The sequence below is a fragment of the Sciurus vulgaris genome (assembly GCF_902686455.1).
Source record: "Sciurus vulgaris genome assembly, chromosome: 6".
Taxonomy (NCBI): domain Eukaryota; kingdom Metazoa; phylum Chordata; class Mammalia; order Rodentia; family Sciuridae; genus Sciurus; species Sciurus vulgaris.
Window position 1 is genome coordinate 40244129 of NC_136466.1, and position 16545 is coordinate 40260673.

A 16545-nucleotide genomic window follows, 5' to 3' on the forward strand; every position below is an offset into this window, starting at 1 on the left:
AGGGAAGCTCAGGGCCCAGGAAGGGCTGAGGGCTTGCACAATGGGTGCCACCAGGCACCATGAAGGACACAGGGCCTGAGCTCAACAAGTGACCTGGGAATAACTGCAGGTTTTCTTTGTGTGTGAAAAAGAGCTGTAGGAAATATTTTGAGTCTTGAAAAACAAACTTACAAATGAAAAGAAAAAAGAATTCTCCCTTGGTAGCTTCTGAAGACTACATTTCAACATTTCAAGGCCTCTGAGGAGGGAATAGGGAGAAATTTAATTTCCCCTGGAAGGACTTGCATGCTACAGGAATGGGTGGTGGCAGCATTCTCACTGAGGCTCCTGCACGTGGAAGACGAGCCGTCTCAGGTGGCCTTGGCCCTGGAGGGAGTTCAGAAGGCCTGATGTGTTTTGAAGGCCTTATGGAAAATCACTTGTTTCTGCTTTGGCCTGGGATTTCCATTTGGCAAGTTGATCCAGTTGTCCCTGGAGCTTGTTTGGGTGACTAACTGGTCTCTGCTTCTCCAAGTACTGGTGGCCTCTGGGCTGCCACCTGTTATCTGAGTAGACTTAGGATGCTTGTAACTGTGGCCTCAGTTCCTTTGACTATAAAATAGAGGTTATAATCGCAGTCCCCACACAGTTTGGGGGAGGATTAATGATATATCCCCTGGAAGTCCTTAATCCAGCAACTGACACACAGTGACTACACAATCAGTGGTTAGTTTTTGAAATAAATGTTCTACTGTGGACTACTTTTAGATCCACAGAGCAGTTGCAAAGAGAGGATGCAGGGTCCCCATAGACCTCTTACCCAGTTTCCCCTGATGTTAATTTTTTATGTAACCACCATGCCTTTGTCAAGACTAAGAAACCTCAGTATCTTGGAGGGACACACACACTGTGTTCATCGCAGCACTCTTCACAATAGCCAAGATTGAGAAACAACTCAAGTGTCCACAGGTGGTGAATGGATGAGGAAAATGTGGTCTATCTACAATAGGAAATTACTCAGCCTTAACAGAGAAAGGAATCCTGACATATGCTATAACATGGATGAACCTGGAGGATATTATGCTAAGTGAAATAAGCCAGGCCCAGGAAGACAAATACTGCATGACCTCACTTATATTGGGAATCTATAAAAAGTTAAATTCATAGAAGCAGAGAATAGAGTGGTTGTTGCCAGGAGCTAAGGGATGGGAGGAATGGGGAGTTGCTGGTCAAAGGATATAGAGTTTCAGTTACTCAGGGTGAATAAGTTTTAGAGAGCATGGTGATAGTGTATGTTAGCAGGTGTTTGTCATCCTCTTTTAGGACCTGCTCTCAGGGCTGCCTCTTGGACTGGGCACTTTTATACGGAGCCAATGATAGTGTATACGTGGGATTTGCTAGGAGATTAAATCTTAAATATTCTCATCACACACAAGCAGAAGGTGAGGTGATGGATATGTTAATTCCCTCCATCATGATAATCATTTCACAAAGTAGCCATATCAAATCACATTGTACACCTTAAACGCACACAATTTTATTTGTCAATTGTACCTTAATCAAGTTGGAAATAAATAATACATTTGGAAAGGGTGTTTCACAACTTAAAAAAAGACTAAGAAATCAATTATTAGTACATCATATTAAGTAAATTCAAGATTTTAGTTGTATTTTACTAGTTTTCTACTAGTGGCTTTTTTCTGTTCCGTGTTCTAATATGGGGCCCCACATTACATGTAGGTTTATTTTTATTATGCTTAGGTTGGCCTGTAACCCTGAGGTCTTGACAGAAGGCAGAATCTTCTCTTCTCTTAAGCACAGCACAGGTAGGCATGGGGCCAGGGCACAACCAGAGCTTAGGGATGCTATCTGTGATTTTGCTCTAAAACAACTTGCCCCAAATTTTTGTGGTTTGGGGGGACCATTAGAACCCAGGATGGTAGGACTCAAGCTTTGTCAACCATCAGCCTCCCAGTCTTATAGAGGACAGAATCTAGGACTTCTGCAAAGGGGTCTCCTGGTTTGGGGAATGGGGAGAGGCTGTGAAGTCTTTGCATTATGCCCAGGGCTAGGAAGGGGTCACCTGGTCTCTGAAACTTCTGAGCCAGCCTTTGATCCACTCTGCCATCCAGGGGAACATTTCATTCCCTATTCCATTCCCTATTCCACTGAGACTCTTATGTAGGGGAGGTAGTCTCCAGGCCCCTCCATTAAGCAAACCCTGGTGGAGAGTTTGACATGAAAACCCTAAGGCCTTGCCCTGACTGGAGAGGGCAGGTGTTTGTCATCCTCTTTTAGGACCTGCTCTCAGGGCTGCCTCTTGGACTGGGCACTTTTATACGGAGCCAAGCTGCAGTCCAGTGGTTTGGGGGTCTGTGCCTTGGAGTTTCTGCAGCAAATGGTCCCCACACACCAGGTTCCAAGACATTCCCATCAGGCAGCCAGCCTGCCTGGCGCTGTGGCATGGCCGACGCCCAAGAATGTGCACTTAACGCACATTCCTTCGCCAAATCCTAAGCACATTAATATTTTGAAACCTCAAATTAGTTTTGTTCTTTTAAAAAACTAGAACCACATGCCCACAGAGGCAGTGTGCCGATGGACTCTGACGCTTTGCCTCTGAAATGGGAATCAGACTGTGGAAGCAGGAGACCAATGCTCCAGCCAGTGGTGCCACTAAACCCTACCCAAGCCTGGGCAGAGTCCTGCCTTCTTGGGCCTCTCTTTCTGTGGTCATAAAACAAGGATGCTGGACCAGAGCATCTTCAAGGCCTACCAGCTCTGAGGGTTTATGATCCTTGTGGGACGGAGACTCTGAAGTTGACTGGTTTATAGAAAAGTTTATTTGAAATCCACAAGGGCCTATGATTGCTTGTAAATGTTTAAGATGTGTTTTTTAGTAACTCTAAACACAGGCAAAAATGGTAAGAATGTAAACAGTGCTCAGAAAAGCCCTGTCTACTGGTGTCTGGATGAGCAACATGGTAAAAACACTGAGGAGACTGAAAAGGCAAAGTCATAGCTGGTCTCCCAGGCTAAAGGACGCGTCTGTGGTTGCTGGGGGCAGAGGGGTGCAACTGAATGGGCTTGTGGGGCAGTTCTTCCGTTGTCTGCCCCAGAGAATAAGGGCTTCCAGCTTCCCTCAGGAGACCTCTGCAGACTCCCTGTTACCAGTTTTCCATCCTTGTGGGAGCCAAACCACCAAGGGGTGAATTCTCTAGCTAACCAGTCTCTGGGAAAATGGAGCAGAGGCCACAGGGGCAAAATCTGGCCTGTGACTGGTCCTTACCCCAGGGTGTCTGGCAGCCTACCACTCATAGGAGCCACCAGGTGTGGGGCCTTCAGATTTCTGGAATAAGATTGTTTTAGGGTGGCAAGGAGTTCTGTTACTCATAACGCAAACTGGAAAAGATTGGTATAAATGATCAACCTGGTGTCAGATGGTTGAGGACTCTCATGAGGGGAACATGAGCCTATAGGGCTTCATTCTTTCCTTCATCAGATGTTGACTGGGGTCTGCTACACACCAGGTACTGTGCGGCTACCTGACCAAATGGTGGCTGGAGCCTGGTGAGATGGACATGAACAGGTGGACCTCAGATGAGGAAGTGGTGGTTAGACAGGGTGCCTCAGTGAAAATGGATGATGACCCAGGGAAGGCCTCTCTGAGGAGGTGGTTTTACTCTGAGGTTGGGGGAGACGTTAAGAGGGGCCAGTGTGCTGAGTGTGGGGGAAGGAATCCTAAGCCGACCCAGCAGCTGTGTGGGCTGAGGCTCTCAAGCTGAACAGACAGGGCCTGAGATGGCGATTTGAACAAGCAGGGGAGTGCAGGCACTGGAGATGCAGGTGCAGGGTCGCTCCACTCTGTGTTCTGGGAAGAGAGGCAGCTTTGGGGTTAGGATGCTTGCGTGGATGTAGGATGCAGAGGACCATGCATGGAACCATAACTGAGCTGGGGATGGACAAACCTTGCCCACTGGACTAAGCATGACATCCATGCAACTAAATGCCAGAGCCGTGGGTAAGAAGCTGAAAACCCTGACTCATTCAAGTCCACAGTGAATTCATGGAGCCCTTCCCACCTCCACCCACTTCCCTGCCAGTCATCGTCAGAGGCCATTCTCAACCTTTGTTCTTTTCTTGTGATTACTCATGTCTTCCCCCAATGTGCGTACTTATACTTCCTCTAGACCCATTGTTTCTGTTGTCTCATAATTGCATGATGAGAGAGTGGGCAGAAGTTTCTCAAGTGTCCTTTTCCAGTGACAAAATTAATCTCTGCTTTCAGGGGTCAGAGAAGGAACCCGAAGGAAGAAGAGCTTGACCTGGTCACACAGCCTGTACTTGATCCAGCTTTTAAAAGTGAGGTAGAGGAGGAGGATGAAGAGGAGTCAGAGGCAGGGGCTGTGGTCATGGAAGGAAGAAGGCCGGGTGCTGCCCCTGTCGTGTGCACTGTTGGGGGCACTACACAAACACCTCTCACCCTCCAAACCTCCTGGTCTTTGAGCCCCAGATCCAGGGTCGGCAACTCTGTGAAGCTTCGTCCAGCATCACAGATCTAGCTGAGGCCTGCGTCCCCAGGGCTTGGGAGTTTCTGTGTCAACTTCCATCGTCTAAGCCACACACTGCAGATCCTGGTCACGCAAAGTGTGGTTCACGGTTGGCAGCTTTCGCATTGCTTGGAGTTGTTAGAAATTCAGATTCTCTGGGTCCTGCCTACACACTCTGAATTAGAATCTGCATTTAAAGACAGTCCCAAAGCAATCCTTGTGCTCATTAAGTTGGAGAGGCTGCGCCCTCAACCTTGATTCCCTGCCACGCTGGTTACTCTGACTCTTCCATGGGAGCAGACTCTGCCCTGCTAGATGGGTTGGTGAGCTCCTTGGGCTAGAGTCCCAGTAGTCCCCTGCAAGCCAGGCTGGGAAGGATCAGGGCTGTCAATCAGAACATGTTTGATTGCACATATTTTGGAGGAGGTGAGGGGCAAAGAGGCCAGAAGAGAAGAGCACTTATGAGCAGTTTATCCAGGATCTCAATAATCTTGGAGAAGGCTGTGGATCTCCTGGAATATTATTTGCCCAAGACAGTTTTCTCTTCATGAATCCTGAACTGAAATGTTTATGAAATCAAGTCCACAACTTGGAGATATTACAAAATTGAGAGTGCAGTGACTGGATGTGACCAATCCTTTCCTTAACCCCAAATGCCATCCATCCCAGAGTGGCTGTTGGTGTCTCCATTTCTCTTTCTAAAAGCCTGGTTCACCAAGGGCAAAGGTCAGAGAGACCCTAACGATGAACCAGCATCAAGATGTACCAAGGAATGCCCCCTCCTCTAGTTTCCATCACCAGTACGCTCCAAGTCTGCTTAAAATCATGAGGCTGGAAGGACATCGCCAGCATCCAAAACACCAGAGCTGCGGTGAGAGTGGTGGAGGCGAGGCTTCCTCCACGTGGGTTGGAGGGAAGCTTCCAGACACAGTGAGTTCTCAGAAGCCACCCGGGGTCATCAGATGGAGCAGCCTTGGGGAAGGATGTTGTCAGGATAAGGGATGAACTTGGGGGTAAAGCCCAGCCACATGCTAATGAAGTGGGGCTGAAAGTGGATTTCTTCCAAAGCCACTTAGTTAGTGAGCACTTAGTGTGAGCCTAGCCCTGGAGGAATACTGGGGAAATGGGAGAAGGTACTCAGGTCAGTATCAGAGCCACATGGCTTGCTTGGAAGGGGCGACTTGTTGGTTGGATGGAACTGGAAACACCCAGTCCCTACTCTTGGGTTGAGCTTGTCATCTTATTGGGGAAAGGGGAAAGTCCATTTTCTGTCTCCCACAGGCTGCTTTCCAGCTCCTGCTGGGTCCATCTCCTGATCAAGAACTTTATTTGCTCAGTTTATTTGTAGAATAGTGTACTGTCATGTGTTGATACGTTTCTTGTCTTCCTCTGATCCCATCTCCTGGCACCCCTGCCTCCTATAACAGTTATCTATTTATTGTCATCCAGCACCAGATCCATCCTTATGTGCCTGCTCCCTGATAAAGGAGGTGGACTTTGTAAATGCTTCTCTTTTGCCATCTGGCACATGTAAGCCTCCTCCATAGATTGTTTTGAGGGATCCTGGGGATAGAAGGGGTTTTCTTCCTGTGGTTCCTGTGAGCCGGGTGGACTCCTGGGGAGCATGCCTTCTCCAGGGTTCAGGTCCTGAGACATGTGGTTTCTGCTATGCTGGGGTCCTGCAGGGCTGCCTTACTCCAGCAGAAGGGACTTCTTGGACTCCTGTGATGCCCTGTGGCTAGAAGCTCCACCCCACCCCCCATCTTCTCTGACAGTTTTCCGGAGGAGCATTGCCAGCAAAACACCTCCTTGTGAATGCCCTGCCCCAGCGCTCCCTTTGGTGACTCTAAGCAAGTCCTAAGATACAGAACCTTTCTGTGAACATCTTCCCCTGGCACCCCAGAGGGCACCTTTCCAGCAAACCCCACCAGCAAGGCATCTCTGAGACCTTTCTGTGAGGCCAGGACTGTGCCCTCTCTGAGGTCTTAATCCCAGGCCTGAGGGGAAGAAAGGGCTTGTCCTCCGGTAGGGATCTCAGCCCCAGGGAGAGTGGCTGCCACTATATCTGAGTCTTAGATTCTTCAGAGTTTCTCTTTAACTCTCACTAGCCCTTACACCAATCCCATATTATAATTCTTTATATTAGACATTTTTATTTAAATTACTATGTAGTATGTATACCTCGAGTAGTAGACCCCACAAGCAGAACTTTGAGCAGAATGTTTGATTTTCCACTAGTGTGAAATGAGAGGTAGTCAGACGTGTGGATATACACAGCTTTGTGGGCGTTGCTAATGGTTTGGCTGGACGCTCAGAGACTTGGAAGGCCCAGAATTGGAAGATCAGTGACAAGAAATTCCAGGCAAGAGGTATATGGATGAATCTCTCTCAGAATGAGTATTAACTGTGAAGATGTGCTGTGCGAACACCCACAGGGCATCATCCACTGTAGAGGAGGTCAATAATCAGGTGGACAAAATCCCAGCTCAGTAGCTATGTGTCAGCAGCCACCCAGGGCTTGCTCCACGGACCCATGAACAAAGGAGCCAAGATGGCAGGGATGAAGAGGCTTAACAGGACAGACTTTCTCCTTACAAGGGTTACCTTAGCTAATAGTATCTAACCTGTCTGTAGGAGAAACCAACACTGAACACCCGATAGGATTCTATTCCCTGCAGTGACTAGTCAGCCACCTGGTCACAGGGTGATTACATTGGGCCTTGTCCATCACAAAGGTGGTGGATATCTGTCACCATTGGAATAGAAGCATATTCTAGATACAGGCTTGCCTTCTCTGCAGCCGGTGCTCTGCCAGCACCACCATCCATGGATTCACAGGATGCCTTATCCAGCATCATGGTGCCCTCCAGAGCATTGCCTCCGATCCAGGAGCCCACATCTCAGCAGAGCAAGTGCCATGTGGAGTGAACAGGCCTCACCATGTGCCCTGTTAACTGGAAATCCACTGTGTTAAACGAGAGGGACAGTGATGTACTGAAGACTTGGTTGTAGCTGAATTTGGGACACAAAAGAAAGGGTGGTGTTGTCTTATAGGACATAGTATGTTTTGAATCAGAGACCATAATACCAAGTTGTTTTGCCATAGTCAGAATACATGAGTCTGGGAATGAAGGAATACAAACGGGGGCTGCCACCTTTCCCTGGTATGTCTAACCACCCACTCACAGAATTATTGTTTTAAACAGGGGCTACAACTGTGTTTCCACTAACTTGAAAGAGAAGACCTGGCCATTTGGGGCTTCTTATGCCACTGAATCAATAGGCAGAACAAGGAGCTGCTCGGCTGGAGGGAGCAACTGATCCTGACCACCCAGGGGTATGGCAGCAGCTACGCAGTGGGGGCAAGGAAGACTATTTCTGGAACTCAGGGAATTCTCTGGGGTACTTCTTAGTGTGTCCGTGCCCAGTACTAAAAGTCATCATTGATTGAGGACTCAGGCCCTTCGGAAATGAAGGTTTTGGCCATTCCACTGGGTGGGCAGGGGGACCCAACCTGAGTGTGGCGAAGCACTGAATGGTAGTAAAAGAAGGAAACCATAGATATGGGTAATGACCTCAAGACCAGAAAAGAGGACTGTACTGTTTTGCCTTTCTCTAGAGGAGAAAGGTTGAGTGATGTTTGAAGACTCAGAGGGAGTGAAGAAAGCTGTCGGTAAAACTGACCAATCTGAACTCTCCTTGAGCTTCCCTTGGAGATGAAGGAGATGAAAGCAAGTGAGAAAGTCAATAGGTGAGGTGATGGGTGGCTGCAGAAGGAGTGTCTCATGATCATGGGCTATTTCCTCAGAAGGTCCTGGGCTCTAGGACTGAGGTTGTCCCAGAAATTCTGCGACTATAGATGGCCTTGGGGCAAGTATAGTATGTTCTCAGCGTACTCAAAGGGAACTTTGTTCTCTCTGAGGCTAGGAGGCTTGGTGATACCTGGGCATTTTGGTTGATGCTGACATGAGTCTTAGGGGCAATGGCAGCCAGGGAGCCATAGCCTCCTTAGGGTGAAGTCATTCATGGGACCCAATGGTGGCATTTTCACAAGGAAGGACAAGCATGGACAACCTTCCAGGGACATGGAGGGTTCAGAGTTTTGGGGGATGGCTATTAGATATAATTAATAGCATAGGGAGCCACTTGAGCCCTTGGTTTCTGGCCCTGCATTCTGACTGTGGGAGAAACAGCACCACATATTGTTTGCTGGCTTAAAACTTAAACTGCATCCCATAGGAGAGTTCTGAACCTTGCAAGGTGTGGGCTCGTAGCCGAATATAGCCAATGGTCCTTCAGGCTAGTCCAGTGTTCCACAAAGCCAGATAATTCTGGGACATAAACTATACATCAGCTGAGGTTCAGTTAGAGAAGTGGGACCCTAATGAATGCAATAGGATGAAAGATATATTATGGAGATTGGATCTAAAGCAATTGTGGGAACTGGCGAAGAAGTCAACGGAAAGCTGTCTTCTCTGCATCTTATGGTGGGTCTGAAGTTGCTGTGGGTCAACAGAACCGGCAGGAATAAAAACTAGACACAAGATGGGTGGAGCAAAGACCAATGAAGCTGTATGTCATGGTTGATTTTATATATCAACATGGCTATGCTACTGGACCCAGCTATGTAATCAAACAGGAATCTGGATGTGGCTAGCTTAAAGCTGGTCAACTTTAAGTTAGGGAGATTACCCTTGATTATGTGGGTGGGCCCCATCTAATCAGTTGAAGGCCTGAAGGAATTCCAAGGGAAGAAGAAGAAATCCTGCCTGTGGTCTGCAGCATCGGCTCCTGCCTGAGTTTCCAGTTCTCCCACACAGACTGTAGGAACTCAGCCTGCTCCACTCCTGTGTGTATTCCTAACAGCACTGAGCACAGGGCTTGGCCCAGCCTGGATGCTCAATAAATATTTCCTGTATCGAAACGACATCCATCTGTCGGAGTCGGTGTGAACAGAGCTCTGCCTTGGGGCAGAGGCGGAAGCCAAGGGACCGAGGAGGGCCTTTCCTGTCCTTAGATCCTATGACAGTGAGTGGGAAGTGTTCCAGATTCTGAATAGGTTGTTGGGAGACAAATGGGAAAGGAATCTGAGATCTATAAAGGAAAATTGGACATTTAGGGGGAATGTGGGAATCAATGTGACTTAGGAGAAGACCCTGAGACCGTGGCTCTGCTGAGGAGCGCTTGCAGGGAGAACGTAGGTTGGCCACTGAGAGCCAGTCACTTTCTTCTGCTTCCCGTAGGTTAACTCATTCCACCACCAGGACACCCCATGAGATGCGCTAAGATGATCCCCACCTTACAGACAGGAAAAGGGAGGAACAAAGAGGCAAAGTAGCTAGGAAAGGATCGATTTCTTCCCTTGGGGGCTTCGTCTCCAGGCAGGTCCCCCTCAGGCCAAGGCAAGTGGCCCTTTTGTCCATGACATCTAATCCCAGCCTGGAGCTCCTCTGGATTCTATTTTCCTGAGTTTGCCAAGAAAGTCCCTGGGGGCTGAGTTAGTTTTCAGGACCCATGGTATACTCTGCATCCGCCCTGGTGGTCTTCTGTGTGGGGACAGATTTCTGTGCAAATCTTTTCACTCAGAGACTCAGAGCTACAGAGCTGGCTTTGTGGCCACATGTGCAATTCATAAAGTTTGCGTTTTCCACAGGAATCGGTTTTCAGAGCACTTGGCCTGAGTACTACAAGCTTTCAAGAATTTCAGCCGAGAAATGCTGTCCACAGATTGCTCAGCTACACACATCCTCCGCGCGGCTGTGAAGTTTGGCACGGGTGTTCTGTTATTGCTCTGGGATCAGATCATGGAGTTTTATTTTATTAATATTCTTTTCTGCAGGGATTTGGGAGGGAGGGTGTCTGAACCAACACTGGCTTCTCCAGGTTCATCATTATTCCCCACTGACTTCCTTATTTGGCCTCTTTCTGCCCTTTTTGACCCTATTTGCTACATTGACTCATGTCTTCCATATCCTGAGCCGTGCATAGAAATAAGAGTGTGACCCGAGGAGATGGTCACTATGAATTTGTAATCACTTTAGTTTAAGAACTCTGTTTACATTATTATTATTTTTTTTTCTAAACCAAAATAAGCTTGATTTCAAGGCCAGGGCCTAGAGTGAGATTTGATCTATGCTCCTGTTGGGAACTTCTTCTCTGACGTCCTCCCCATGCCAGTTTTGAAAGCTCCTGGGACAGCACTGGTCAGAATACTAGGAAAGGTGTTCTGACCCCCTGCCTATATTGGCCACCGGGTCCTCCTGGTCCAAACCTTCAAGGATTTGCTACTTTTGTTCTCCGCATGGTCATCAGACTTGGTGGGCTCTGCTCTCACCCAGCTGTTTAACTTGGAGGTCTCTGTACTCCTGCCTGGCTCCCAGGACATTGGACATGGCCATTCATGAAATCTCTGGGTTACTATCAACTCTTAGGTCTAGAAACTGTCCCCCTTCATGACAGTCTGTATTGTGTCCCCTCCCAAATAGATATGTTAAAATCCTAACCCCTTAGTATTTCAGAATGTCACCTTATTTAGAAATAGGGTTGTTATGGTTTAGATGTAAGGCGTCCCCCCAAAACTCGTGTGTGTAATAATGCAAGAAAGCTCAGGGGTGAAATGATTGGGTTATGAGACCCTTATCCTAATCAGCCCATTAATCCACTTGAATGGATTAGCTGGGTGTTGGCTGTAGGTCAGTAGGGTGGGGCTGGAGGAGGTGGGTCATAGGGGTTGTAACTTTGGGGTACATATTTTGTCCCTGTTGAGTGGAACTCTCTCTGTGCTTCCCGATTGCCACATCTTGACTGCTTTCTCTGCCACACCCCTTCCTCCCTGATGTCCTGCCTCACCTTGAGCCCTGAGGAACAGAGCCAGCTGTCTATGGACTGAGACCTCTGAAACCACGAGCCCCCAAAAGATTTTCCTCCTCTAAAATTGTTCTTTTCAGGTCTTTTGGTCACAGAGGCCAGAAAGTTGATTAAAACAAGGCTCATTGTAGATGCAATTTGTTAAATAAAAAGATCATCCTGGGGTAGGGTGGACTCCTAATCCTGGTGTCACCGTAAGAAGAGAAGAAGAGACACAGGCACACAGGAGGGCCATGCGATGGTGAAGGCAGAGCTGGGCGCAATCCATCAGCAAGCCAGGGAAGCCTGAAGGTGGCCACGTCCAGCAAACCCCCCGAAGCCAGGAAGAGGCCGGGAAGGAGTCTCCTACAGGCTTTGGAGGGACAAAGGCCCCTCAGACAAATTGATTTTGGACGTTCAGCGCTAAAATAGTGAGGAATAAATTTCTCTTGTCTAAAACCACCCAATTTTCGGTACTTGATCCCAGGAGCCCTTGGAGCTGAACACACACTCCATGTTGGGTGAGCAGCCTCCCTGTCCCTTGGTCACAGTGGCACCGCCCCCTCCAGGAGGGCCTGGCATCACCCTTCCTCAGGGGCACTCGTGACACTGGGTACCCTGCTCAGAGGATGAGTGTTGCAGAGGCCATCCTGACACTTGCTGCTTCTCCTCCGTTGACCACTCTGCCATTTCTTTCTTTTGCTCTGAAGTTCTAAGCAAGCTGCCTCATATAGCAGGAGACCAGAGCCAGGGTTTGGAGCTGATGTCCAGTACGATTTTTCCTTTCCATATATTCTTTTACTGCAGAGACCAAGCTGAGACCTTGGTTTGATGAAAGATGTTTCTAGAATGCTGATAGAGCGGGGCTCTCTGCAGGGAATGCAAGGCCTGTGAAAGCCAAATATTTGTAAAATGCAAACTGCTGCATATTTTCATATTTCAGCAGTCGTAATCAGAATGAAACCAACAGCCAGCTCTTGTTCTTCGTGTACACAGAGTCATGTTAGGGACTTTTTTTCACCTGGCCTTGGGCCTTATGGGTCCTGGGAGTGTAGTTCCACATTTTGGTCTTTCTTGGTTTGATATTCTTTCCAAAATGTCCAGTTTTGACTCTTCCCCACTGTGATCTCTCAACTGCCCTTGGCATTAGGGTTCCATGTCTGGATGCCCCTTCTGTCTTTAGGAACTTCATTAGAGGCTTTGGTTCTCACACAAGCTCTGGAGAGGGACGACTTTCAGATCAGCTTTCATACGTGTGAACTTAGCCCTGGATGTATGTCTGACCTTGCTCTGTGAATGTGGGTGTACACTGGGGCATAGACAGGGAAGACTTGACTGAGAAGAGATGAGGTCCTAGGGCTCTGACAGGAGCAAGACAAATTTCTGCAGACTGGCCAATGGACCAAAAGAAGTCATGGTCAATAAGCAAGGTTTCAAGTGAGAGAAGTAGATCTGTGCCTCGGTATGGAAATAGGAAGGAAATTATACTCTGTGTATGATCTATCAAATGTATAAATGCATTCTACTGTCATGTATGAGGAATTAGAACAAATAAAAAATTTATTAAAAAAAGCATGGAGAGTAGCTTCTTCATCTGTTTAAATGGCTTAGGATACTAGTGAGAAATAAAGTCAATTTTACCACAGCTGGCCTGGTAGAACCTATTTCCTTCAGTATGGAGATATTCAATCTTAAACCACTGGTCTTCCCACAAATATTTATTGAGCATATACTATGTCCCAGCAACCATGTGCTGAGGAAATATTGATGCACAAACCAGATTGAAATTCCTGCTTTCCCAGTTGTGTTCAAAAGGATTGCAAAAGCATAAGCAGGAAGACCAGGCAGGAAGTCTTAAGCTGGAAGGACCACAAATAAATTGGGAAGGGGAATGTGCTGGGTCAGGGCAGGTGACTCAGGTCAGAAGCTGTGCAGAGGGTCTGGTGCTGGTGGCATGCATTGTTCAGGGTTGGTGTTAGGTTTCTGGGGAGAAGTTGAAGACCCTTGTTAAGATTAGATGATAGACCTCATTGGAAACATATTGACCAGTCTTCTGGGTGTTTCCAGGGAAGGACAAGGAATTAAAGAAATGTTCAGCTCAGTGCTATCTTCCTGTGTGATCCAAAGGATAAAGGAGACATGGAAGTGCAAAGGAAAGCGGTAGGAAGAAGAAAGGCTAACGCTGGCCTCCCAACTTCCATCCCACAAAGACCATGGTCCCCTGGGAGGTCGGACCAGGGCCTCTTGCTGAGTGCCCACACTAAGGCCTGACTTTTCAACTGCCACCCAGAGTGAGAATCACACCATGGTTTCCTGGGGCCTCAAGTGCCGGGATGTCTGCCACAGTCCAGGTGCTGGCTTTGGCAGTGGTCAGGGCAGAAAGCCCAGTTATGCAAAGTGACTGGGTGGTGGCTTCCCACGAGGGCTTTCCTCATGGTGCAGGGTTCCCTCTGGCTCAGCCAGCCCTACTATGCTCTGAATAAAGAGCTGCTCACTGTGTGTTTTTAGTGTAGATTCTTAGGAGCATCTGCCTCACCTGCCAGTCAGACTCTGTCACATGCAGGTTTCTGTGGTTGACAATCAACAGGAAAATGCATTAACTGGTGAAGCAATCCCAGGGACCTCCACTCTTCACTGTAGAATGTTCTGGTCTTTTACAAAATTGCCTAATTCCAGTGACCTGAGCCAACCACTGGCTTGTCAGAAATGTGCGATGCAGACACTCGGAGTACAGCCGGCCCAACCGTGTGCCCTTCAACTCGGAGGGATCCAACCCTGTCCGTGTCTCCTTCGTCAACCTCAATGACCAGTCTGGCAACGGCGACCGCCTCTGCTTCAATGTGGGCCGGGAGCTCTACTTCTACATCTACAAGGGGGTCCGCAAGGCTGTGCCAGTCCTCCTGGACTGCATTTTGAAACTGGCTGCTGATGGGCTACTAGGGATATACCAGGACCTGATAAAATTTGGTTTTTCTTCAGTGAAGAAACCTGTATTTCACAGGACGGCCTTGTAGTGACTCACCTTGTTATAAGAGACTTAACCTGAACAGGAGTGCCACATAAGAAAAGAGGAGATGATCTTGCCTGACAGTGCTGGGCCAGGGGAGAAGATGCTTTCGTCTTGGCCCTCAGCTTCTTCCCACTGCAACCCACCCACCCAAAGCGCATCTCCAGAAGAGAAGCCTCTGATGACCCCTGGGAGAAGCCTGCCTTCAGTGAAGGGCAGGCAGTTCTGGAGGTATTACTGAAAGATGAAATTTTCAAGGCCTATAAGAAGATAAACAGTTAAGCCCTTATGTATTCAGAAGAGGAACTAAACTTTCCTCAAGTGCCTGTAAGTGCCAGGCTTTATGCTAGAAACTTTACATCTGTCACTCAGTTTCAATCAGCCCTGTGAGGTACATGTATGGAGAAGGCTGCTGACTTGAGTAAACCAATGGATAAAAGGATATACAAAGGAACACAGCCTACTTGTCATGACTTCAACTACCTAACAGCCACAGTGGAAAGTGTCTCTCTCCTAGTGGGCTTTTCCGCAGGCCAAGTCCAGCTTATAGACCCAATCAAAAAAGAAACTAGCAAACTATTTAATGAGGAAAGACTAATAGACAAGGCACGCGTAACCTGTGTCAAATGGGTGCCCGGCTCGGAAAGCCTTTTCCTAGTAGCCCATTCGAGTGGGAACATGTACTTGTATAATGTGGAGCACACTTGTGGCACCACAGCCCCCAACTACCAGCTTCTGAAGCAGGGAGAGAGCTTTGCTGTGCACACTTGCAAGAGCAAATCCACGAGGAACCCTCTCCTTAAGTGGACGGTGGGCGAGGGGGCCCTCAGCGAGTTTGCTTTCTCCCCAGATGGCAAGTTCTTAGCATGTGTGAGCCAGGACGGGTTTCTGCGGGTGTTCAATTTCGACTCAGTGGAGCTGCATGGTATGATGAAAAGCTACTTTGGGGGCTTGCTGTGTATGTGCTGGAGCCCAGACGGCAGGTACATTGTGATAGGTGGAGAGGACGACTTGGTGACAGTCTGGTCCTTTGTAGACTACCGAGTAATAGCTAGAGGCCATGGGCACAAATCCTGGGTCAGTGTTGTGGCATTCGATCCCTATACTACTAGCGTAGAAGAAAGCGACCCTATGGAGTTCAGTGGCAGTGATGAGGACTTCCAGGACCTTCTTCATTTTGGCAGAGATCGAGCAAACAGTACACAGTCCCGGCTGTCCAAGAGGAACTCTACTGACAGCCGCCCGGTAAGTGTTACGTACCGCTTTGGTTCAGTGGGCCAGGACACGCAGCTATGTTTGTGGGACCTTACGGAAGACATCCTTTTACCTCACCAACCCCTCTCAAGAGCAAGGACACACACAAATGTCATGAATGCCACACGTCCTCCCACTGGAAGTAATGGGAACAGTGTCACAACACCTGGGAACTCTGTGCCCCCTCCGCTGCCTCGGTCCAACAGCCTTTCTCACTCGGCGGTCTCCAATGCAGGCAGCAAAAGCAGCGTCATGGACGGGGCCATTGCCTCTGGGGTCAGCAAATTTGCAACTCTCTCACTGCACGACGGGAAGGAGAGACACCATGAGAAAGACCACAAGCGAAACCATAGCATGGGACACATTTCTAGCAAGAGCAGTGACAAACTGAATCTAGTTACTAAAACCAAAACGGACCCAGCTAAAACTTTGGGAACGCCCCTGTGTCCTCGGATGGAAGACGTTCCCTTGTTAGAGCCGCTGATCTGTAAAAAGATAGCACATGAAAGACTGACTGTATTAATTTTTCTTGAAGACTGTATAGTCATTGCTTGTCAGGAGGGATTTATTTGCACATGGGGAAGGCCTGGTAAAGTGGTAAGTTTTAATCCTTAATGCTGCACCAGATCTAGAACTTGAATAGGTAGTGATTTTTTTTTTCTTGTGGGAGGGGCGGGGTGTACAATGAATGTGAATGACACTTCTTATTCTTAATGTAAATCTAAATGCATCAGAGCCATAATTTTGGATACTGCATGCCATGTAATTCTGAATCATTTGATAATTCACCTTAGCACATTTAAAAAATATATAATCAAACTAATTGCCAAAAAAAAAAAAAAAAAAAAGAAATGTGCGATGCACAACACACACACACACACACAGTGGTGTAAGAGTTTTGGGGTTCAC

At 47.9% G+C, this 16545-nt stretch overlaps 1 protein-coding gene and 1 long non-coding RNA gene across 2 annotated transcripts in view; both read left to right on the forward strand.

Moving 5' to 3' along the window:
* LOC306664011 overlaps nt 1–16545 on the forward strand; it is a 37349-nt gene that overhangs the window by 13993 nt on the left and 6811 nt on the right. The gene's annotated exons all lie outside the window — the stretch shown is intronic.
* Nucleotides 14134–16459, forward strand: LOC306664070 (WD repeat-containing protein 20-like). The gene is made up of 2 exons (XM_079144745.1): nt 14134–14260; nt 14791–16459. Exon 2 carries the CDS (start codon nt 14812–14814, stop codon nt 16249–16251), a length of 1440 nt encoding a protein of 479 aa, XP_079000871.1. The 5' UTR covers nt 14134–14260; nt 14791–14811; the 3' UTR covers nt 16252–16459.

Coding starts and splice junctions, on each gene's coding strand:
- LOC306664070 (XM_079144745.1), top strand. CDS start 14,812: ATGGATAAAAGGATATACAAAGGAACACAGCCTACTTGTCATGACTTC.